This window comes from Puma concolor, chromosome B1 (assembly GCF_028749965.1).
Source record: "Puma concolor isolate L17-30 chromosome B1, mPumCon1.1.hap2, whole genome shotgun sequence".
Lineage (NCBI taxonomy): Eukaryota > Metazoa > Chordata > Mammalia > Carnivora > Felidae > Puma > Puma concolor.
Genome location: NC_141670.1, coordinates 56629752 through 56649145, shown reverse-complemented (window position 1 = coordinate 56649145; position 19394 = coordinate 56629752). Strand labels below are relative to the sequence as shown.

Below are 19394 nucleotides of genomic sequence, written 5' to 3'. Positions count from 1 at the left end.
ATATTACCTTTATTATTGATAAGATTCTATCGGTGGACATGGTTTACAAGTGGGCTAAATGTGATTCCTAATAGCAAACTCCAGAATGAGGTGCATTCAGGCTTCAAGTTAAAGACATTGCTGAACACACAATATCACAGTTGTCTAACTTAAGGCATGCAGGGCGGAGTCTGACCTCTGCAGGCAAGCAAATTCCAAAGCAGAAAAATGAAGGAGGGGCTGACCCAAGCAAGATAAGCTCACTAACTCAAATTCATCAATTGTATGTCTTCCTTTCTCCTGGAAAGAATGTAGGAGAAGATGGAGGCGAAGAGTATTAATCTAATGACTGTCCTATGGGAACATCTAAGGAAAGGGAAGGAGTCTCCTCCCTAGATGAATAGTGCATAATACCTACTTTGTATATGATGAGAAAAGGCAATTTCTCACCATAACAAAATTTGAGTAGATTTTTTTTTTCAGTGCCTTATAGTCTGAGCACTTCTGGAAATTATGTTGAATAATAATTCTTAAAAAGTTTACTTCTATGAGTTACACTGTGGTACTGAACAAGTCAACTTGCCATTTTGAATTTCTACTTATCTACTTTACCAAGTGGGGATGTGGGGATGCTAACTTTCTTCATGTATCTCACCGTGCATCAGGATTAGTAAAATTGAGAACAAGTTGACCAGATCAGCTGCAGCATAATATGTTATTTCTTTTCTTTCTGATGACAATCCTTCTGCTTTCCTTCCTTCTTTTCTAGTTATATCATGAAGACAAAAATATATGGAGATCAAGTGAACTATAATTCTAAAATTTAAATTTTAAAAACAAATTTTGTGAGTCACTTCTGAGTTTGAGGAAAAATAATTGTACAAGTGTAATTTTTTAAACCATGACTTAGTGAATGAAAATGCTTAGAATATTTTAGTTTTATATGAACTACAAAAGTGTTATTTAACTGTTTTGGCTCTTGTCCATTGAATGTAGAACTCATTCACAGAAATGTTTGAGTTTAATCATCCAAAAATGTTCAAGGACAAATTTTTTTATTTCTCAATTTCAAAAGTTACATAAAAATTTGGGAGACACTGGCATTCTTTCATGGTTTTATTATGACTTGTGAAGTTGATGAAGCATCTTCTTTCAACAAATTTACAAGTGAATTCTGAAACAAATTAAAATAAATGACTATTCATCCACTCTAATCAGGTTTGAATACTTCCACAGAGGGAGATGGGAAACATCATTTGAATCAAATGTGCTTCCAGCGAAAGATATGTCTAAATATGACTGAAAAAAGGAAAAAAGCTAGGTAAATCACAAGCAGCAAATTGGGGGAGGAATGATCAGGAACAACAGATAGGAAATAATCTTTCACAACTGTTATTCAAATGAGTATCTTTCAATATTTTTTGTGAGCTAGTTTATAAAAACTAGTATAGACTTTAGTTCGTTTGTATGTTTCTAGGGGTTATTTTTTTTTAAATCCATGATAAAATAAAATAAAAAACACAAAAATTTACACACACATCTCATTTATTAACTAAAGACTGAAAGATATGGAAGAGTTCTTATCACTATAGCTAAAAAGTATGTCCCATTGTAATGAAAATCCTCCTCGGATAGAGAACAGTTCAAAAGCTGTCAGACATTTAGCCTTTGGAGTAAATGATCAGATAAAGCAGATTCTTTGAAAAGTGGATTGAGGGTGAGCACAAGGGCACTGGGGTCTAAAGGACTGGTAATGTGAAAGTTGTACACATGCAAATTAGAAGGAAAAAGCCCAAAAAACAAAACAACCTTCTAAAAATAAACTTAAAGCTGCTTTATAATCAGTTGTAGTGAATTTCAAAGGATATTATTTGTAACCTAATAACATGGTAGGGATCAAATACATAAAACTGAAATCGTAAGTCTGAAAAACACAATCACAACTTTAATTCTTTAAAGAGAAGAAAATGGACATTTGGTAGAGTGATGTATATTATTCTGTAAGATTAATCCAGCAATAGGAATTCTAAACTTCCTCCTTCTTTTTCTACTCCCTCCCACAGAAGTTTATTGAAATGAGGGGTGATGATTAATTTTTAGCTTATTTATTAAAAATGGGAACTATTATTTTTATTAAAAATAATGAGAAAATCTGGCATTTTAAAAAGCTAACATTTTTGTTGGTGAAAGACTGGATGCATTTCCCCCTAAGGATGCCTACTCTCACCAGTTCTATTCAACATCCTACTGTGGATTCTAGCCCAGGCAATTAGGCAAGAAAAATAAATATAAGACATCTAAATTAGAAAGAAAAGATTCATATGGTCTTTTTGGTATATGACATAATCTTCTATATGGAAAATTCTGAGGAATCCACTAAAAAAAACTTATTAGGGGGCGCCTGGGTGGCTCAGTCGGTTGGGCGGCCGACTTCCGCCCAGGTCATGATCTCGCGGCCCATGAGTTCCAGCCCCGCGTCGGGCTCTGTGCTGACAGCTCAGAGCCTGGAGCCTGTTTCAGATTCTGTGTCTCCTTCTCTCTGGCCCTCCCCCGTTCATGCTCTGTCTCTGTCTCAAAAATAAATAAACGTTAAAAAAAATTAAAAAAAAAAACTTATTAGAACTAATAATCAAGGTCAGCAAGGCGACAGGGTATGAGAGCAGTACATGGAAATCACTTTATTTTATACACTTCCAGTGAATAACCTGAAAATGAAATTAAGAAAAAAAATCCATTCACCCTTAAAATGAAGAAAAGACTTAGGAATAAATTGAACAAAAATGTCATCAAACTTATACTTTGAAAACTACAAAACATAGTTGAAAGAAATCCCGGAAATGGAAAAGCATCTCATGTTTGTGGATCAGATTTAACATTGTAAATGGCAAAACACTCCATGATGATTTATGGATTCAAAAAAAATCCCTGTCAGGATCCCAGCTGACTTCCTTGCAGAAATGGCTGGTTGGTTCTAAAATTCAAATTTCAAGGGACCCAAAATAGCCAAAACAATCCTGAAGAATAGCAACCAAATAAGATGATATGTACTTCTTGATTTCAAACTTATTATAACGCAGCAGTAATCAAGCTAGTGTGGTACTGGTATATGGATAGATATTTGGATCAATAGAATATAATTGAGAGTCCAGAAACAATTCTAAGCATCCATGATTAAGTGATTTTTTGAAAAGGGTGCAAAAACTAGTAAATGTGGAAAAAATAGTTTTTTTCAAATGATTGGTACTGACCTAGGTAACCACATGCAAAGGAATGATGATGTTAGACCCTTACCTCAGACAACATAAAAATCAGCATAAAATGTATCCAAGACCTCAGTGTAAGTGGTAAAAGAAGAAAAGGTGGAAATAAATCTTCATAACTTTTTATTTGACATAGTATTCTTAGATATAATACCAAAGTATTAGCAACACAAGAAAAAATAGATAAATTTGGCTTCATCAAAATGAAAAACTCTGATGTCTCAAAGTATGCTATCAGAAAGGCAAAATGAAACCCACAGAATAAAATATTTGCAAATCATATATTTGCTACAGGACTTGTATCTAAAATACATAAAGAGTTCTTATATTTCAATAATAAAAAGGTGAATAACCCAGTTAAAATATGGGCAAATGATCTGAATATTCCAAATAAGGTAAACAAATGGCCAAATCCATGAAAGGATGCCCAACATCATTAGTCATTAGAAACAAAACATCAAAACCAAAATGAGATAGTACTTCACGTCCAGTATGATGACTAGAGCCAAAAGTTCAGATGATAAATGTTGGCAAGGATGTAGAGAAATTGGAAACCTCGTACATTGCATACATTGCATATATCCATACATTGGTGGGAATGCAAAATGATGTCAATGGTTTGGAAAATAGTTGGAAAGCAACTCCAACTATTTCCAAATGGAAAGCAGTTCCTCAGACAATTAAATTACCATAATTACCATAATTACCATGGTAATTACAGAATTACCATATGACCTAGCAATTCTATGTCTAGGTATACACCCAATAGAAATGAAAACCACAAAAATTACACATGAATGTTTATAGCAGCATTATTCATGGTAGCTGAAAGATGGGAAAACCCAAATGTCCACTGATAGATGAATGTATAAACAAAATGTAGTGTATCCATACACTGAGAGATTATTCAGGAATAAAATAATGACAAATGCTACATCTTGGATTAACTTTGAAGACATTGTGCTAAATGAAAACCAGACCCCAAATTCCACATAATATATGATTCTCTTCATGTGAATGTCTAGAATAAGGAAATCTATAGAAACAAAAAGTAGGCAATGGTTACTTAAGGAATGTGAGGGGATAAGGGGAAGGGCATGAGGGTATGAGATTTCTTTTTGAATTGATAAATATATTCTAATTTTTAAATTTTAAAAATTTATCTCTCTTTAAAATTTAAAATTTTAAAAATATATCTCTCTCAGTTTTCTCCAAGTCAAATAACTTTATTTTGCTTCTTTATTATTACCAAATCAAGTGATTAATTCCTCTAATAGACCTTATCATCTGAGTCAATGTAATAAGTACTCATCTCTACAGTTTTGTAACTGGTACGTAGTGATAAGTGCCTATTATTTAGAAGTGTTCAGTATTTTCTACACAAGTGGAGAATTTAGCTCTTAATTTTTATATTTTATTATCCTGGCTAAAATGTAATCATATATGATAAAAAGCATTGGTACCTCCCCATCGGTAAGATGACTTCTTAAACTATTTTTCCTCCAGCTGTCAGCCTGAATGTCTACCGTAGATATTAACTTCCTCAACTCCCTTTCAACTCTTCAGAAGTCCTAATTTGACTCAAGACACTACTGTGCCATCATTCTTTTTTCTTGCCAAAGTCACGAATGATTTCCATGTTGCCAGTATATTTAAAAGTATATTTAAAAATCCAGTATATTTAAAAGTCTCGTGAAACTTTGCAGCGACACTAGACTTTGTCCCTTCTCTCATTTTTAAGCACTCTTGTCTCTGTTTCAAGGAAACACTTGCTTTTTATCCCCAGGTCTTTCCAGTCTCATTCACAAACAGTTCATCTTTATCTGATGGCTATATATATATGTTAAAATTCACTGATGCTCAGCACTGGCCTCCAGTGTCCTCATTTTATTTATTCTCTGCTTACTGATCTCATCTACCAAGGCCTATTAATTCTGTATCCAAAATGTAGAGCTAAAGGGCCTCAAATGCATGCATTCCCCTTAATCTCAACTGTATCCACTATCATTTCTCTTTTTTTATTAAAAAAAATTTTTTTAATGTTTACTTTTTTTTGAGAGAGAGAGAGAGTGCAAGTGGGGGAGAGGCAGAGAGAAAGGGAGACACAGAATCCGAAGCGGGCTCCAGGTTCTGAGCTGTCAGCACAGAGCCCCATGCGGGGCTTGAACTCATGGACAGAGAGATCATGACTTGAGCTGAAGTCAGATGCCTAACGACTGAGCCACCCAGGTACCCCCCACTGTCATTTCTTAATTGGAATCCTAGAATGACCTCATAATTGGACCTCACATATTCCCTCTCGCTCTTGCACAATGCATTCAGCAGAGTGAGCAACAGTGAGCTTTCAGAATTAAGGAGGATCATTACATCCCCCCTACCTAAAATACCTAAAAGAGGGCACCTGGGTGGCTCAGTCGGAAAAGCGGCTGACTTCAGCTCTGGTCATGTTCTCGTGGTTCCTGGCGGAGCCCCTCCTGCGGCTCTGTGCTGACAACTCAGAGCCTGGAGCCTGCTTCGGATTCTGTGTCTCCCTCTCTCTCTGGCCCTCCCCGCGCTCACACTCTGTCTCACTCTCTCTCTCTCAAAAATAAACAAACATTTAAAAAAATTTAAAAAAAATAATAAAATACCTAAAAGACTCCTTGTCACACTAAAAATAATAGCTGAAAAAACGCCAACACTGACCTCCATATTCTGATCCCTGCCTATCTCTGGCCTCCTCTTTTTTTGCTCTCCCCTCTGTCTTCACTAGGTTTCTGCCACAATGCCACGATGTACATGTAGCTGCGTGAGCACAAAATATTATTTTGTTCTTCAGTACAGGCATAAAATGTCACATTACATTAAAGTGTTAATCATATGACCATGTAAAATACTAATTTACAAAATAGTTCCCATGTAAGAGGTAAGACCAAATATATACAAGCATACATGCATGCTTTGTGATTATCTCCCACCCTCACTAAAAAACACACTTGCATATACTTGGCATTCCAAACTAATTTTTCAGTCCTGTCAAAGGCAAAATAAATTGCCAGTTATCACTGCTTTATCAAAACCGACTGACATGGCAAGATTAGAACAGAAAAACAGTGTGACTAAAAGCAGCCATTGAAAACTGAATATGCTGACATTAAAACAATTACTATGTAAATTGGTGCCTGGAAATGACTTATATAGATATGCTCTATAGTATGCTTGTCACTAGCCAGATGCCAAGTTGACATTTTATTCTGCTGCTACTGAGAATGGGGCTGAGAGAACTTTAGCTGAACCAACATGCTTTTGTAAGAAATCACACGATGAAAGTTAAAACAATAAAAAGAAATGTCCCCCCTTCTGAAATATGAGTGGTTCCCTTGAGAAGCTAAAAAAAAATATGTGGTTGACTAAGTATAACATACTTAGCTATTCTGCTCATCTTGTTTAGGAATCTTTTTAAAACAAACTTCAGGGAATTAAGCTACCTGAACTGCCATCTCTCAAAAAAAGCCATTTTATATGGCTTTTGATAGACTGAGGCAATAAATTAGTCACTTATTAGGGTTCTCACCATGGTGCACTTATAAATGTATCATAACATGGTAAAAATGTACTTTTATTCCAAATGTACATTACAAAATGTACTTTTTTTTCTGTAATAATGAAGTCAAACAAATTGTAGTATTTTGAATTGGTTTCCCTCCCACATACATTCTGATGACAGGGACTGATCCTAATGAAATTGACTGGACCTGAATTGGCACTGTCTTTCTTCATCACCATTTCAGAGAATTATCATGATTATTAAAGAATGGCACAAAATTATGGAGAATGTGGCCCCTAAAGGAAGCTCAAAATATAACTCCTTATTGTAGTCATTACTATGTAATGACATTTTAACATATTTAGCATTAAATGAAAAATGTTTCAAGTTTCATATGTTTCACATGGGGTGTATATATTCTCATGTTAATCTGAAATACATTAATATAATTAAAGATTCTTTAAAAGCATACAACCACTTCATTCTTCAGGTTATTTCATCAGCAAATGTGTGGTAATACTGTTGCAGATGCTAATATTACTTGAACAAACCTCTCAACAAATATTAAGAATGTATGGGGTTAAGTCATATAAAAGCAAGATTTTTTTCCCACTTTTTTGGTATTACTCTAAATGGAGAAAGACATAAATTCACCTACTTTGAGGCCTCTCAACATGGTAATTTTAAACACTAAGCTTGAATTTTACTTTTTGAGAGTGTCTTTAAATAAATGTATGTATTGGAGATTTTAACAGTTCTCTCTCAGTAATTAAAGACAACCAAAAATTTAATTGGGATATAGGAGATTTAAATAAAATTATCAATAAATTGGCTTAATTTGTGTTTATTTACCTTTATTGAACACTATATTCAGTAATTACATAATAAAATTTTTTCAGTTGCATATGGAATATTTACCCAATGGACCATATGTTAGTACATAAATGCTCAATAAATTTCAATAGATTAAATTAACACTATGTTCTGTGACCAAACCTGAATTAAATTAGAAATCAACAAAAATAATATATGCAGAAAAGATGCAAATATTTAGAAATTAAATAACACTTTTATGAAAAATTCACAGGTCAAATATTAAACTAGAAAAATTAAAAAATATTTTAAATGGAATGATAATGAAAATATATACCAAAACTAGTTTAAGTGCTATATGTATAAAGCAGTGCTTATAGGCAAATGTGTAGCTTTAAATATTTAAATATAGCAAGAAATTGAATGGATCAATAATATTGATCAATAAAATTTCTAAATCCCCAGCAGGTATTTCTAAGTAAAAACAAAAGAGAGAGAAACCACCAATTACCTTTATCAGTTGTGAAAGACTGAAAATCATTAAACTTACACCAGACGTATAAATGTTAATGAAGGGACAGTATAAACATCATCATGCCAAAAATTTGATATTTAGATGAAATGCAAAATTGTCTTGAAAATCCAATGGACACTGTCATAAAATGAAGTAGAAAATATGAAGATCCCTGAAGCTATAAAATATTTTAGATTTGTGGGGCACCTGGGTGGCTCAGTGGGTTAAGCATCAGATTTCAGCTCAGGTCATGATCTCACAGCTCCAGCTCATGGGTCCAAGCCCCATGTCAGGCTCTGTGCTGACAGCTCAGAGCCTGGAGCCTGTTTTGGATTCTGTGTCTCCCTCTGTCTCTGCCCCTCCCTTGCTGACTCTCTCTCTCTCTCTCTCTCTCAAAAGTAAACATCTAAAAAAATTTTTTAAATATTTTACATTTGTAATTAAAGACTACTGAGAGTATTCTGGTCTCTGGGTAGGTTGGAGTAAACACATGCATTCTCATCCCATTGAATTCAACTCTAAAACCTAGACAGATGTGTGGCTCAGCTGATCGAGCATGCTGAAGAAAAACGATGGCAATAGGTGGAGGAAAGAACTTGAGCATTCAAAATAGCACTGAAACAGTACTGAGTTCTTGCGTTTCTTAAAACAAGTGTGAGTTGGAAGCAAAATATAATATTTTCTGATGTGGTTTACAATGTACATAGATATAAGACAACTGCAGCATAGAAGAGAGTATAAAGGACCCTACATAGTAATAAGAGTTCTATATTAAAGAGTAAAGTGGTAAAATATTAGTCACAAATATATATTTTGTAATCCTTAAAGTAAATACTAAAATATTATGCAAAGATATCATCAAAATCACAACACATACATTGAGATGGAATGCTAAAAAATGTATAAATAACCCAAAGAATGCAAAAAAGGGGAAACATAAGGGAAAAAAATCCCCAAAATAAACAGAAAACACTCCACCCAACAACAGCAGGATGCATATCCTCTTAAGTATTCATAAAATATTCATCAAAACAGACTGGATCCTGGGTCATAAAACAAATACCATGAATTTTAAATACTGATATCTTACAAAATATATCTTCTGACTGTAATATAATGTAATAAAAAAGTGATAACAGAAAGATAAAGCGATCACTAACATTTGTAAATTAAAAACATTTTTGGCTAATCAGTGTGTCAGAAGCAAGTTTCAAGGGAAATTAGAAAATATTTTCAGATGAACACAAAAATAAATATCAAATTTTTTTAAATATGTAAAACAATTCTTAGAACGACTACACTTCTATCATTCTACACTTCTGTCATTCAATGCTTGTAAAGAGAAAAAAAATCCTCAAATCAATAATTTATTTTACCTTAAGAAACTGGAGAAAGAGCATCAAAAGAAATCTAAAGAGTAAGTTTCTTATAATAATTGTGGAGTTGTCTTTTTTTCCTTGAAGTTCTGTTAACTTCTGCTTTATAGTTTTGGATACTATTATTAGGTGCAACATTTTGTATAGTTTGTCCTTTTGGCAAATTGATCTCTATCATGAAATGAACTTTTATATCCTGGTCACATTTTTTTTTTCCTTTGAGATCTATTTTGTGGACTATAAAACCAATTTAGCTTTCTTTTTATTAGTGTTATCATGCTCTATCTTCTGTACATTTTCTTTTAAACTTATTTGCATCTTTATATTAAAAATGAGTTTCTTGGAGGAAGCAGCTGGCAGTCTTGAAATCTTTCCCATTGCACGTTTAGACCATTTACATGCAATGTAATCATTGATATGGTTGGCTCAAATATACCATTTCACTACTGCTTTTCTATTTTTACTATTTAATCTTATTCTCCCTTTTTTCGGTCTGTAGCTTCTTTACACGTTTAATTATTCCATGTCACTTTTTAGTAGGGCAAAGTAGATATAATTCTTTATTGTGTTTTTTTTAGTGGTTGCTTTAGGGTTGATGGAATATAATATTAATTTATTATGGTTTACCTTTTAGTAATATCATATGTCTTGATTTAGAGTATAAGAACCTTAGAAAGGCATGCATCCATTTCTCCACTTCTGGCACTTATGCTATTGTTGCTATACATTTTGCTTCAGTTTATGTTATAAATCTCAAAATGCATTGATATCGTTTTTGCTGTCCATGAATCAGTTAACCTTTATAGAATAATAAAATAGTCGTTTTATTGTTTACTCATATAATTCCCTTTTCTGTTACTTTTTCATTTTTTGTCTAGATACAGAATTCCACTTAGTATAAATTTTCTGAAGGACTTCCTATAACATTTATTTTTATGCAGGTTTTCTGATGAATAAGTTTATTCCACATTTGCATATCTTAAAATGTTTTCATTTTGCCTTTGTTGTAGAAATACATTTTTATTGACTAAGGAAAACTATTTTTATCTTAAATTTTTTTTCTGTACCTAAAAGATGTTGCCCCACTTTCTCACTATTTTGCATTATTTTTAACAAGAAGTCTGCTACCATTCTAGTCTGTGTTCTCCTCCGGAATTCTATATATTTTTTTTTTCTAGCCGCTTTAAATATTGTCTATCACTGATTTTAACAATTTAATTATTCCTCCTTATTTTATTCCCTGAATAGTATAATGTTAGTGATCTAGATGGTCCAGAGGTTCAGTGGTCCAGTCCCTTTTAGGGCCTGTTTTCAAATGATAATTTATCATAATTTTTTTTGTTATAGACATTTATTTGTATATATTCTTAAATGGTTTATTTCCAAATATATTTATGGAGAATAGATTATACATTTCACAAAAGTAATGAGTTAATACAGTAATTGCCTACCTCATTTAAAAATATTACAGTCTTGGGGCACCTGGATGACTCAGTGGTTAAGCATCCGACATCGGCTCAGGTCATGATCTCACAGTTTCTGAGTTCGGGCCCTGCATCAGGCTCTGTGCTGACAGCTCAGAGCCTGGAGCCTGCTTCAACTTCTGTGTCTCCCTCTCTTCCTGCTCTTCCCCTGCTCATGTTCTGTCTCTCTCTCCTTCAAAAATAAATAAAAACATTAAAAAAATTTAAAAAACTGCTACAGTCTTTACATAATTTTAGTTGATTTGATTAACATGGAGATATCTAAAAGGCCAAAGAGAATGACGATGACATTTCCAAAATATTTTATAATCAGAAATGAGGAATATTGGGTTCTAATTCTTTGCTCTGTGCTATCTAGCTGCGTGAGTTACAAATACTTTTCAAAAAATTGTAAATTTGGGGGCACCTGGGTGGCTCAGTCAGTTAGCATCTGACTCTTGATGTCATCTCAGGTTATGATCTCACAGTTCATGGGATCAAGCCCTGCATCTGTCTCTGCACTGACAGTACAGAGTCTGCTTGGGATTCTCTCCCTATCTCCCTGCCCCTCTTCCACTGTTCTCTCTCGCGCGCACTTGCTTTCTCTCAAAATAGGTAAAATAAACTTTTTTAAAATATTGTAAATTTTTATGTCAGGAATAATGCCTCATCATTGTACCACTTGTTCACCCAGTATACTGTTTTGCTAATTTGACTATAAAATAAGTTATGTTTAACTTTCTGAAACTCTAAGAGCCTCAATTCCCAATTAAATAAGATATTAAACTTGATGATTTCTGAAATGTATTTGCAGCTCTCAAATGTGGTTGCAGCTATGTTTCTGTAGATGCAGGACCTCAAATATTATAACTTTTTGTCTATGAAGAAATTAAGCAGATTTAATTAAACCTAATCTAAATGTAGTCTCAACAGGTAATTTCTATTTTTCCTTTTTCTTTTCCTTTTTAATTAAAAGAAGGCAGAAGACTAAAATAGCTGTGTTCATTAGTGTTATTTGCCAAATATTTCTGATTATATTTCCTCTGGACCATATAGGATTCTACTTCCTGAGCCGTTGTGCTGTGTGACTAATGCTGACCAACGACTTGTAAGCAGAAAGCAAAATGTCATTTTAGAGACAGGCTATTTATTTACCAGCATGAGACCCATCCATGTTCTCATTTACTTCTGGCAGAGTGATTAACTGTGGTAAAAAATGTTGGCAGTTTGCACTGACTGCAATGAGCAGAGACTCTCCTGCCTAAAACAGTGGTTAACAAATAAAGCAGCAAGGTAGAATAGTCACTGTTTTCAGCCATTGGCATTTAGGGTTGCTTATGACCACAACATAACATCCTGCCTGATAGATTGAATATAAGCAGATAGAAAAACAAACAACAAAACAAAAAATAAAGGCACACTTTTGGGGCGCCTGGGTGGCGCAGTCGGTTAAGCGTCCGACTTCAACCAGGTCACGATCTCACGGTCCGTGAGTTCGAGCCCCGCGTCGGGCTCTGGGCTGATGGCTCAGAGCCTGGAGCCTGTTTCCGATTCTGTGTCTCCCTCTCTCTCTGCCCCTCGCCCGTTCATGCTCTGTCTCTCTCTGTCCCAAAAATAAATAAACGTTGAAAAAAAAAAATAAAAAAATAAATAAAGGCACACTTTAAAGAAACTCATAGAATGACCTATAGGTTGAAATATGTAAAAACTTTCACCCAAACATTTTACTCAAATCTTGCAATGCAAGAATTTGAATCTTAAAAATGTGTGTTTTGACAGTGTCGACAAAACTAAATATTCAGCCTTCAGTAAGAAGGAATGTTTAGGTGATGGTGAGGAGAATGTGAAGGACTGAAGAACCTCAAATGCAAGTTTAGCTAAATATCCACAGTAAAAATGTTGACATTTGTTGCATGAATAATCAAATAACTCTTTAAAAATATACATATACTGATAAGTCTGGCACTTATATATCTGCAATTAAAATTTATTGTTTGACCTGTTGCTATTGTTGAAAAAACATTTTTTTTGGTAAAGCCAATGAAATTATTAAGATAAATTAATGTAAGTATGAAAGGAATGGCATTATATTTAAAATAAACAATGTTAAATCTCTCAATTTAACAAATACCAATAGTGATTAGCAGAAAATTTTTGTGTATTTTGTCTGGAGAAAACATAGAAGAGTATGAAAAAGTTTCTATTTTCATTAATGAAAATGGCTTAGCAAAATATTTATACATTACATTTTTAGCTTTTTAAAATATCTTCATGATTTGTCATTTCTCTCAAGTAACTTTTTAAACAATTTAAACTATTTCTGTTGTCTCTCTGGTACATTTAAAATTTGAAGAATGTTTTTGCTATCTCTTTAGATAAATTGATGATAAGATGTAATATAACATCTCTTACTTAATGGCTCATCTCTAAGCTATTCTTAAACACTAAGTTAATTTTATGCAAATGCTTATTTTAAAGTAGCACAACAATGTGAAATGAAATAATTACAGGCATTTTTGTTCATATTCCTATAAGCTTAATGTGACAAATGTTTTAATTGGTCCCTACTTTCCCTTTGTAAATTTGCTACCTATCTGTAACCATAGATGTATAAATTGTGTTTGACTTCTTTTACTAATTTCTTCAACACAGTTCCATATTACCACATTGTCTTTGTATTTAACATACTTCCATTCTCAACCTGCCTTGAGATTAAGCCTAAAATACACAGGTCACAGATTCTTAATAAAGCCTTGGCTATGCTTCAGTATTTCTAGTAATGCTGAGAAGCAGTCATCTAGAGCACAACTCCTTGAATCCAGTGACTGAGGTTGGGAGTAAATTCAATTTTGTTTGGTCAGGTTAAGTACTAGGATGACTAAATACAATTCAATCAGATTAAACCCTGTCACAAAGAGGCTGGTTTTCCTTAGTGTAAACATCAGATCAGCACCCTCATTATCTTTTGCCCAGACTATTACAATCTCCAATCTTTCTGCTTCATCTCTGCTGTCTCCATTGTCTGCCCTGCTGCTGGAGGAATATGTAAACGTGATCCTGTCTTCTTCATCACTAACAATATGTGAAATATTTCACGTTGACTTCAGGCTAACATCCAAATTCCTTAGAATCACTTTAAAGATCCTACATGATCTGTTCTTCACATACAGACTCATCTATAAAGACTTCCCTAATTCTTTCAGACAAAGTTAGTCATACTTCCTTTGGGCTCTGATTGCGGAGTGCCATCTATTATGTCACTTGTCTCATTTGAGTCAAATCATTTTATATATCTGCCTACTGGTCTGTGAATCCTTAAGGGAAGAAACCAAAATTTATTCATCTTCATATCTGAAGTGTCTCTCACTTTCCCTCATGCAGTTCCTGTCTCTCCTAGTTTCCTACCTCCTACTATAGAGGACTTGACAGGTAAAATAACAACAATTAAAAAAACAATAACTGCAATAACAATAATGATAGTCTTTATCAAACCCTTGCTAGTATCAGATATGATTGTACTCAGTTTTTTACATGGATTGTGTAACTTAATTCTCATGAATGCATTATGGAGAAGGCTTTTTGTTTTTGTTTTTGTTTTTACCCTTGCGTTGCCCCACAACGCAAGGACAGAACTAGTCTTCCGGAAGTTAAATAAATGCCCATTGTCACACAGGTAGAAGTGGCAAAGTCATCAGTGTGAACCTAGATAGTGTGATGTATCAAATCTGATTTTTCAGTATAAGAAATGATTATCAGCACAAAATATTAGTGAGTTTTCAATGTGGTCTAATTGAAAAAAAAATAAATTATACCCATTCATGTAAAGGAGGTGACCTTATTCCTAATAGTCTGCTAATTCAGATAAGGCTATTTTTATATGTACGCTGTACAAAATCCTTATAGTTGTATTTTATAGGCACGGAGAAGACCTGGAGTAGAGCATCATCAGTAATTAAGAAGTTGAAAGAAAGAATAAAATATATGTGTCATAATTTTTTTAAAAAGCACATTATTTAAAAATATCTCCAGGGGCGCCTGGGTGGCGCAGTCGGTTAAGCGTCCGGCTTCAGCCAGGTCACGATCTCGCGGTCCGTGAGTTCGAGCCCCGCGTCGGGCTCTGGGCTGATGGCTCAGAGCCTGGAGCCTGTTTCCGATTCTGTGTCTCCCTCTCTCTCTGCCCCTCCCCCGTTCATGCTCTGTCTCTCTCTGTCCCAAAAATAAATAAACGTTGAAAAAAAAAATTTTAAAAAAAATTAAAAAAATAAAAAAAATATCTCCAGGTGTAACAAACTGCAAGTTTCATAATACAACAAAAGTAATGTTTCTTAAAGAATTTTGGCCATCACTTTATATTGAAGAGACTGTTTTGACAAGTGACAAATGCAGTATAATGTATATGCTTATGTCTAAGAACAGTTTCACTGAGAAGCAGATCCTGAGATACAAGTTTGACTGTAGTAATTTTGAGGAGGAATCACAGAAAGTACCTGGGGAGGCTGGATGAGGAAATAAGACAGGAAGGGAAAGTAGCTGGTAAAAAGATACACTGGCAAGATGCTTACCTCTGTGGGCACCTGAGAGTCAGTCTTGCTGGGAAACTCTGGTACACATCATAGAAAACATCTCACAGTTATCTTACCATAGGACTGTCTATTCTCCACCTTCCCTCCTTCATTGGTTGATACTTGCTCCAGGGGTGTTAATTTCCTTCAGAGTATCTAATCTGTTTCCGTTCAGAGATGAGGGAAAGCACTCACTTGGCTAACTGCAGTTACAGAGGTTCCTCTATATAGAGGTTTATAGAGGTTCCTCTATAGAGGTTTATAGAGGTTCCTCTTGGCATGTACCAGGATTGTGAATGGTAAGGAAATACTGGTGGTCCACTGGCATCATCTGCTACAGCCTATCACTCACAAGCCCATTCCTCCAGTAAAACACATCTTCACCTTGAGCCAAAAACATATATATTAACATAGATACATAAATACATACATACATAAGACAAATAAATGTATATACCATGTATATAATTGCTGTGTTCAGCAGGATATTTGACACTTCAACCTTAACGTGGTCAGAATTGAACTCACCTTCGCCCTCAAGCCTTGCAATCCTCAGATGTGCCCCTCACACACTGTGTTTTTATGTCAGTCTGTATTTCTTTTCTTTTTTAATATACTTTACTATCAAACTGACTAACATACAGTGTGTAAAGGGTGCTCTTGGTTTTGGGGGTAGGTTCCCGTGGTTCATCACTTACATACAACACCCAGTGCTCATTCCAGCAAGTGCCCTCCTCAATGCCCATCACCCAATTTACCCTCTCCCCCATCCTCCCATCAACCCTCAGTTTGTTCTCTGTATTCAAGAGTCTCTTCTGGTTTGCCTCCCTCCCTCTGTGTTTCATAAGATCAACTGCCCATGTCCAAAACATGGGAGTCCTCCTTAAACTACTTCTCCCAGTTACCAAGCCATGTCAGCTCTGTTCCTAAATGTATGTTGAACCTGTCTTTGCAGACCACCTTCAGCTCTCACTTGAATTTCTGTAACACTGTCAGGGGGCTCTCTTAAATATCCTATAGCACCCTATTAAACTCTACTTACCATTCTATATCTCCTATTCTATTACAAACCTCTTGAACTCAGGGACTAGGTTTTGTTCATTGTTGTATTTCCATTTTGGATCCGGGCTTCTGTCAGACCTCAGCAGATCATTGTGACTTAATGAATGAGTAGCAGAGATCTTTTTACTTATGTGTGGTAATAGTTTGAGCTCACAGAGATAGAAACAATTGAAAACATTTTTATGAAGGCAAGCCTTATTTGCATACGATCAATCTTGCATCCTTTTGTGTCTGCCTATTTTCTGAATAGATTATATACAGCTGTTAAATGTCACTATTGATTGCTTATAGGGTATTGCTCTGAGTGCAATTCTTTCTTAATAAGCACGTCATATGTATAATGTCTCACCTTAATGATTAAAAACTAATTTGCCTTTTTGGGAATATCAGTTGCATTCCTAGAGCATTGTTAGGTATGATGGTTTGCATGAGTAGGTGCAATTATCCTGAATACTGATATAGTGAAGCTTGGGTCTTTGGCTTTGTTGAGAAGAATGGGTGACTGTACATAATTATAGCAAGGTGTGTTGAATTACTTTAGCACGCTTTTCCAGACTTGTGCATTTTATGTGACAGCATCCAGCTCACAATACGTCCTTAGAAATCACTATTTCATATGCTATTATATATTTTTTAACCATTTTGTTTGATCCTAAAATGAATTTCAGGTTTTTTTCCCTAGCATTTAATGCCCATTTCATGGTATTATTTTAATATTTCTCTCTAATTCTTTTCATCCTATTTTAAAACATCAAAATCTACTTGTTTTATAGATATTGTCATAAATAGTAAACACTGAGATTAAAAATTAATAAATGGACACAATAAAAAAGGAAATGTTTGTATTTTCAAATTATATAACTAAAATATTTTATTTTATTTTATTTTCTAGGATAGTTAATTTTGCTGGCTTTAATTACATTGTCGTGTTTTCCCAAGCTGTAAGGCAACATCTCTTATTGTAGATCCGTAGCTCCACAGCAGTATTTAATATATCCTTTTGAGATCATAGTAAAACAAAGTGTTGAAACGACTGGAAAGAATATTTTAAGTAATGTTTTGAATGTTCTGGTGCATGTATATACATCTTGGTAGAATCTAAGCATACTTCAAATCCTGCTATGGTTTGTTTCCTCCTCTAGACGAAATAGTAGCCAGTGTCCTGGCAAAAGCTGAAGCCTTAGATCCTTCTGCATTTAAGTGGAAACTGCCTGTTTCTAGATTTCCACTCTCTTTTTTGTTATCAGGTTATCCATATCAGGAAAATCATTGAATTTGATAACTGATTGAAATTTTATCCTATTTTAGTTTTGAAGTAACTCAAAAATTTCACAAACTTAGATCAATTCATCATCCTCAAAAAAGCTTGGGTGACCTGCTGAACTAGGAATTACATGAGATTTGAGATCACGTTGCTGCCTTCATGTGGCTTATAAATTAAATAAATCATAAATATGTAAAAATAGCAATTACACATAATAAATCGCTTTTAACTATGCCAAAAGTTAAAGCCTACATTCTTTTTGGTATCTTGGATTTCTTTCATAATGAATAAAGCTACATGGGATTTCTGGTTAAAATTTCCACAAGAAATGTGATAATGTCTGGCTTGGATCTTAAAGTAATCTTATTATGTAGTTGTATCAGTATATGCTTATTTAAGATTAAATCTTCATTTATTTCATTGTAAGACTGTGTTTTCCTTGTAGAACTTAAATGTTACCCAGCCATTGAAACATACCACAACCGAAACTGATCAACTAAGCATAATTATAGAAGTTGGATTTCCAGAACTTCTCAGGAAACATATCTAAACCTTAACCATGTACCAAATGGAAACAATTTTAACTCGTAAAAAGTGTTCACATTACTATTAGGTAACAATAAGAAAAGTGTACATTAACAAGAACATAACATTTCAATGCACTTCTTACCTAGTATTTGAATCCCTGATACAAAAAAATGATAATTATTTCGTTAAGAGCACATGTGAAAGGGATAATTAATGAATTCCATGAATGAACAGAGTAATTATTATCATGTACAAGCTCTGTTTGGAAAAGTATTAGACAAAGTCCAGTTTTTCACAGATGTTGGATAACACAGTGAGTAAATAGCAGTGTAAGATACACTATAGTTTTGCATTTGACATTGCTTTTTTCTTTCTATGTCATCTCCAGTTGTAAGCACAAGATGTACCTGGAAAGGCTGCCAAACACCAGCATCATTATCCCATTTCATAACGAAGGTTGGACTTCACTCCTGCGTACTATCCACAGTATAATTAACCGAACCCCAGAGAGTCTGATAGCAGAAATCATTCTAGTAGATGACTTCAGTGATAGAGGTAAGATACAGTTAATGATATTCTGTTATTACCTACGTAATCATTACAGGCTTTAAAAAATGCCAGAAGATTATTGTGATATTTCTAATTCTATCTGAAAGGTGATTATGAAGTTTTGTCTGTGTTGTGATTTCATAAGTGTTGGCCAATGGATGAGAAGGTATTGGTGTCATTTGCGAAACTATAAGAAAATTTGAATTACATTTCTGTTGTAAATTAGATAGGTATTGGCAAAATGCCCCAAATTCTACTTTCAGCTTCAGAACAAATACTGCAAAATATGCTATTGTAAGTACATATGAATGGGGAGATATTCCAGTAGATTTATAAAATCTGTTCTTGTTTCTGAGGAACATCTGCTCTATTATTTACCAGTATGGTATACTCTAGTCTGTGCTTGTCACTTCATAAATACTAGAAATTGTAAGTAACACAAATATTTTTATTTGGCAATTCTAGCTATTTTGTCATATTTGAACAATAAACCAAAAA

At 34.1% G+C, this 19394-nt stretch overlaps 1 protein-coding gene across 1 annotated transcript in view; it reads left to right on the top strand.

Annotated features, from left to right (window-relative positions):
- The window catches only part of GALNTL6 (polypeptide N-acetylgalactosaminyltransferase like 6), a 1218779-nt gene that overhangs the window by 523143 nt on the left and 676242 nt on the right, over window positions 1-19394 (top strand). The window contains exon 6 of the mRNA XM_086703864.1: window positions 18736-18902. Within this exon, the coding sequence (XP_086559990.1) occupies window positions 18736-18902 (167 nt within the window). The remainder of the gene's footprint in view (window positions 1-18735; window positions 18903-19394) is intronic.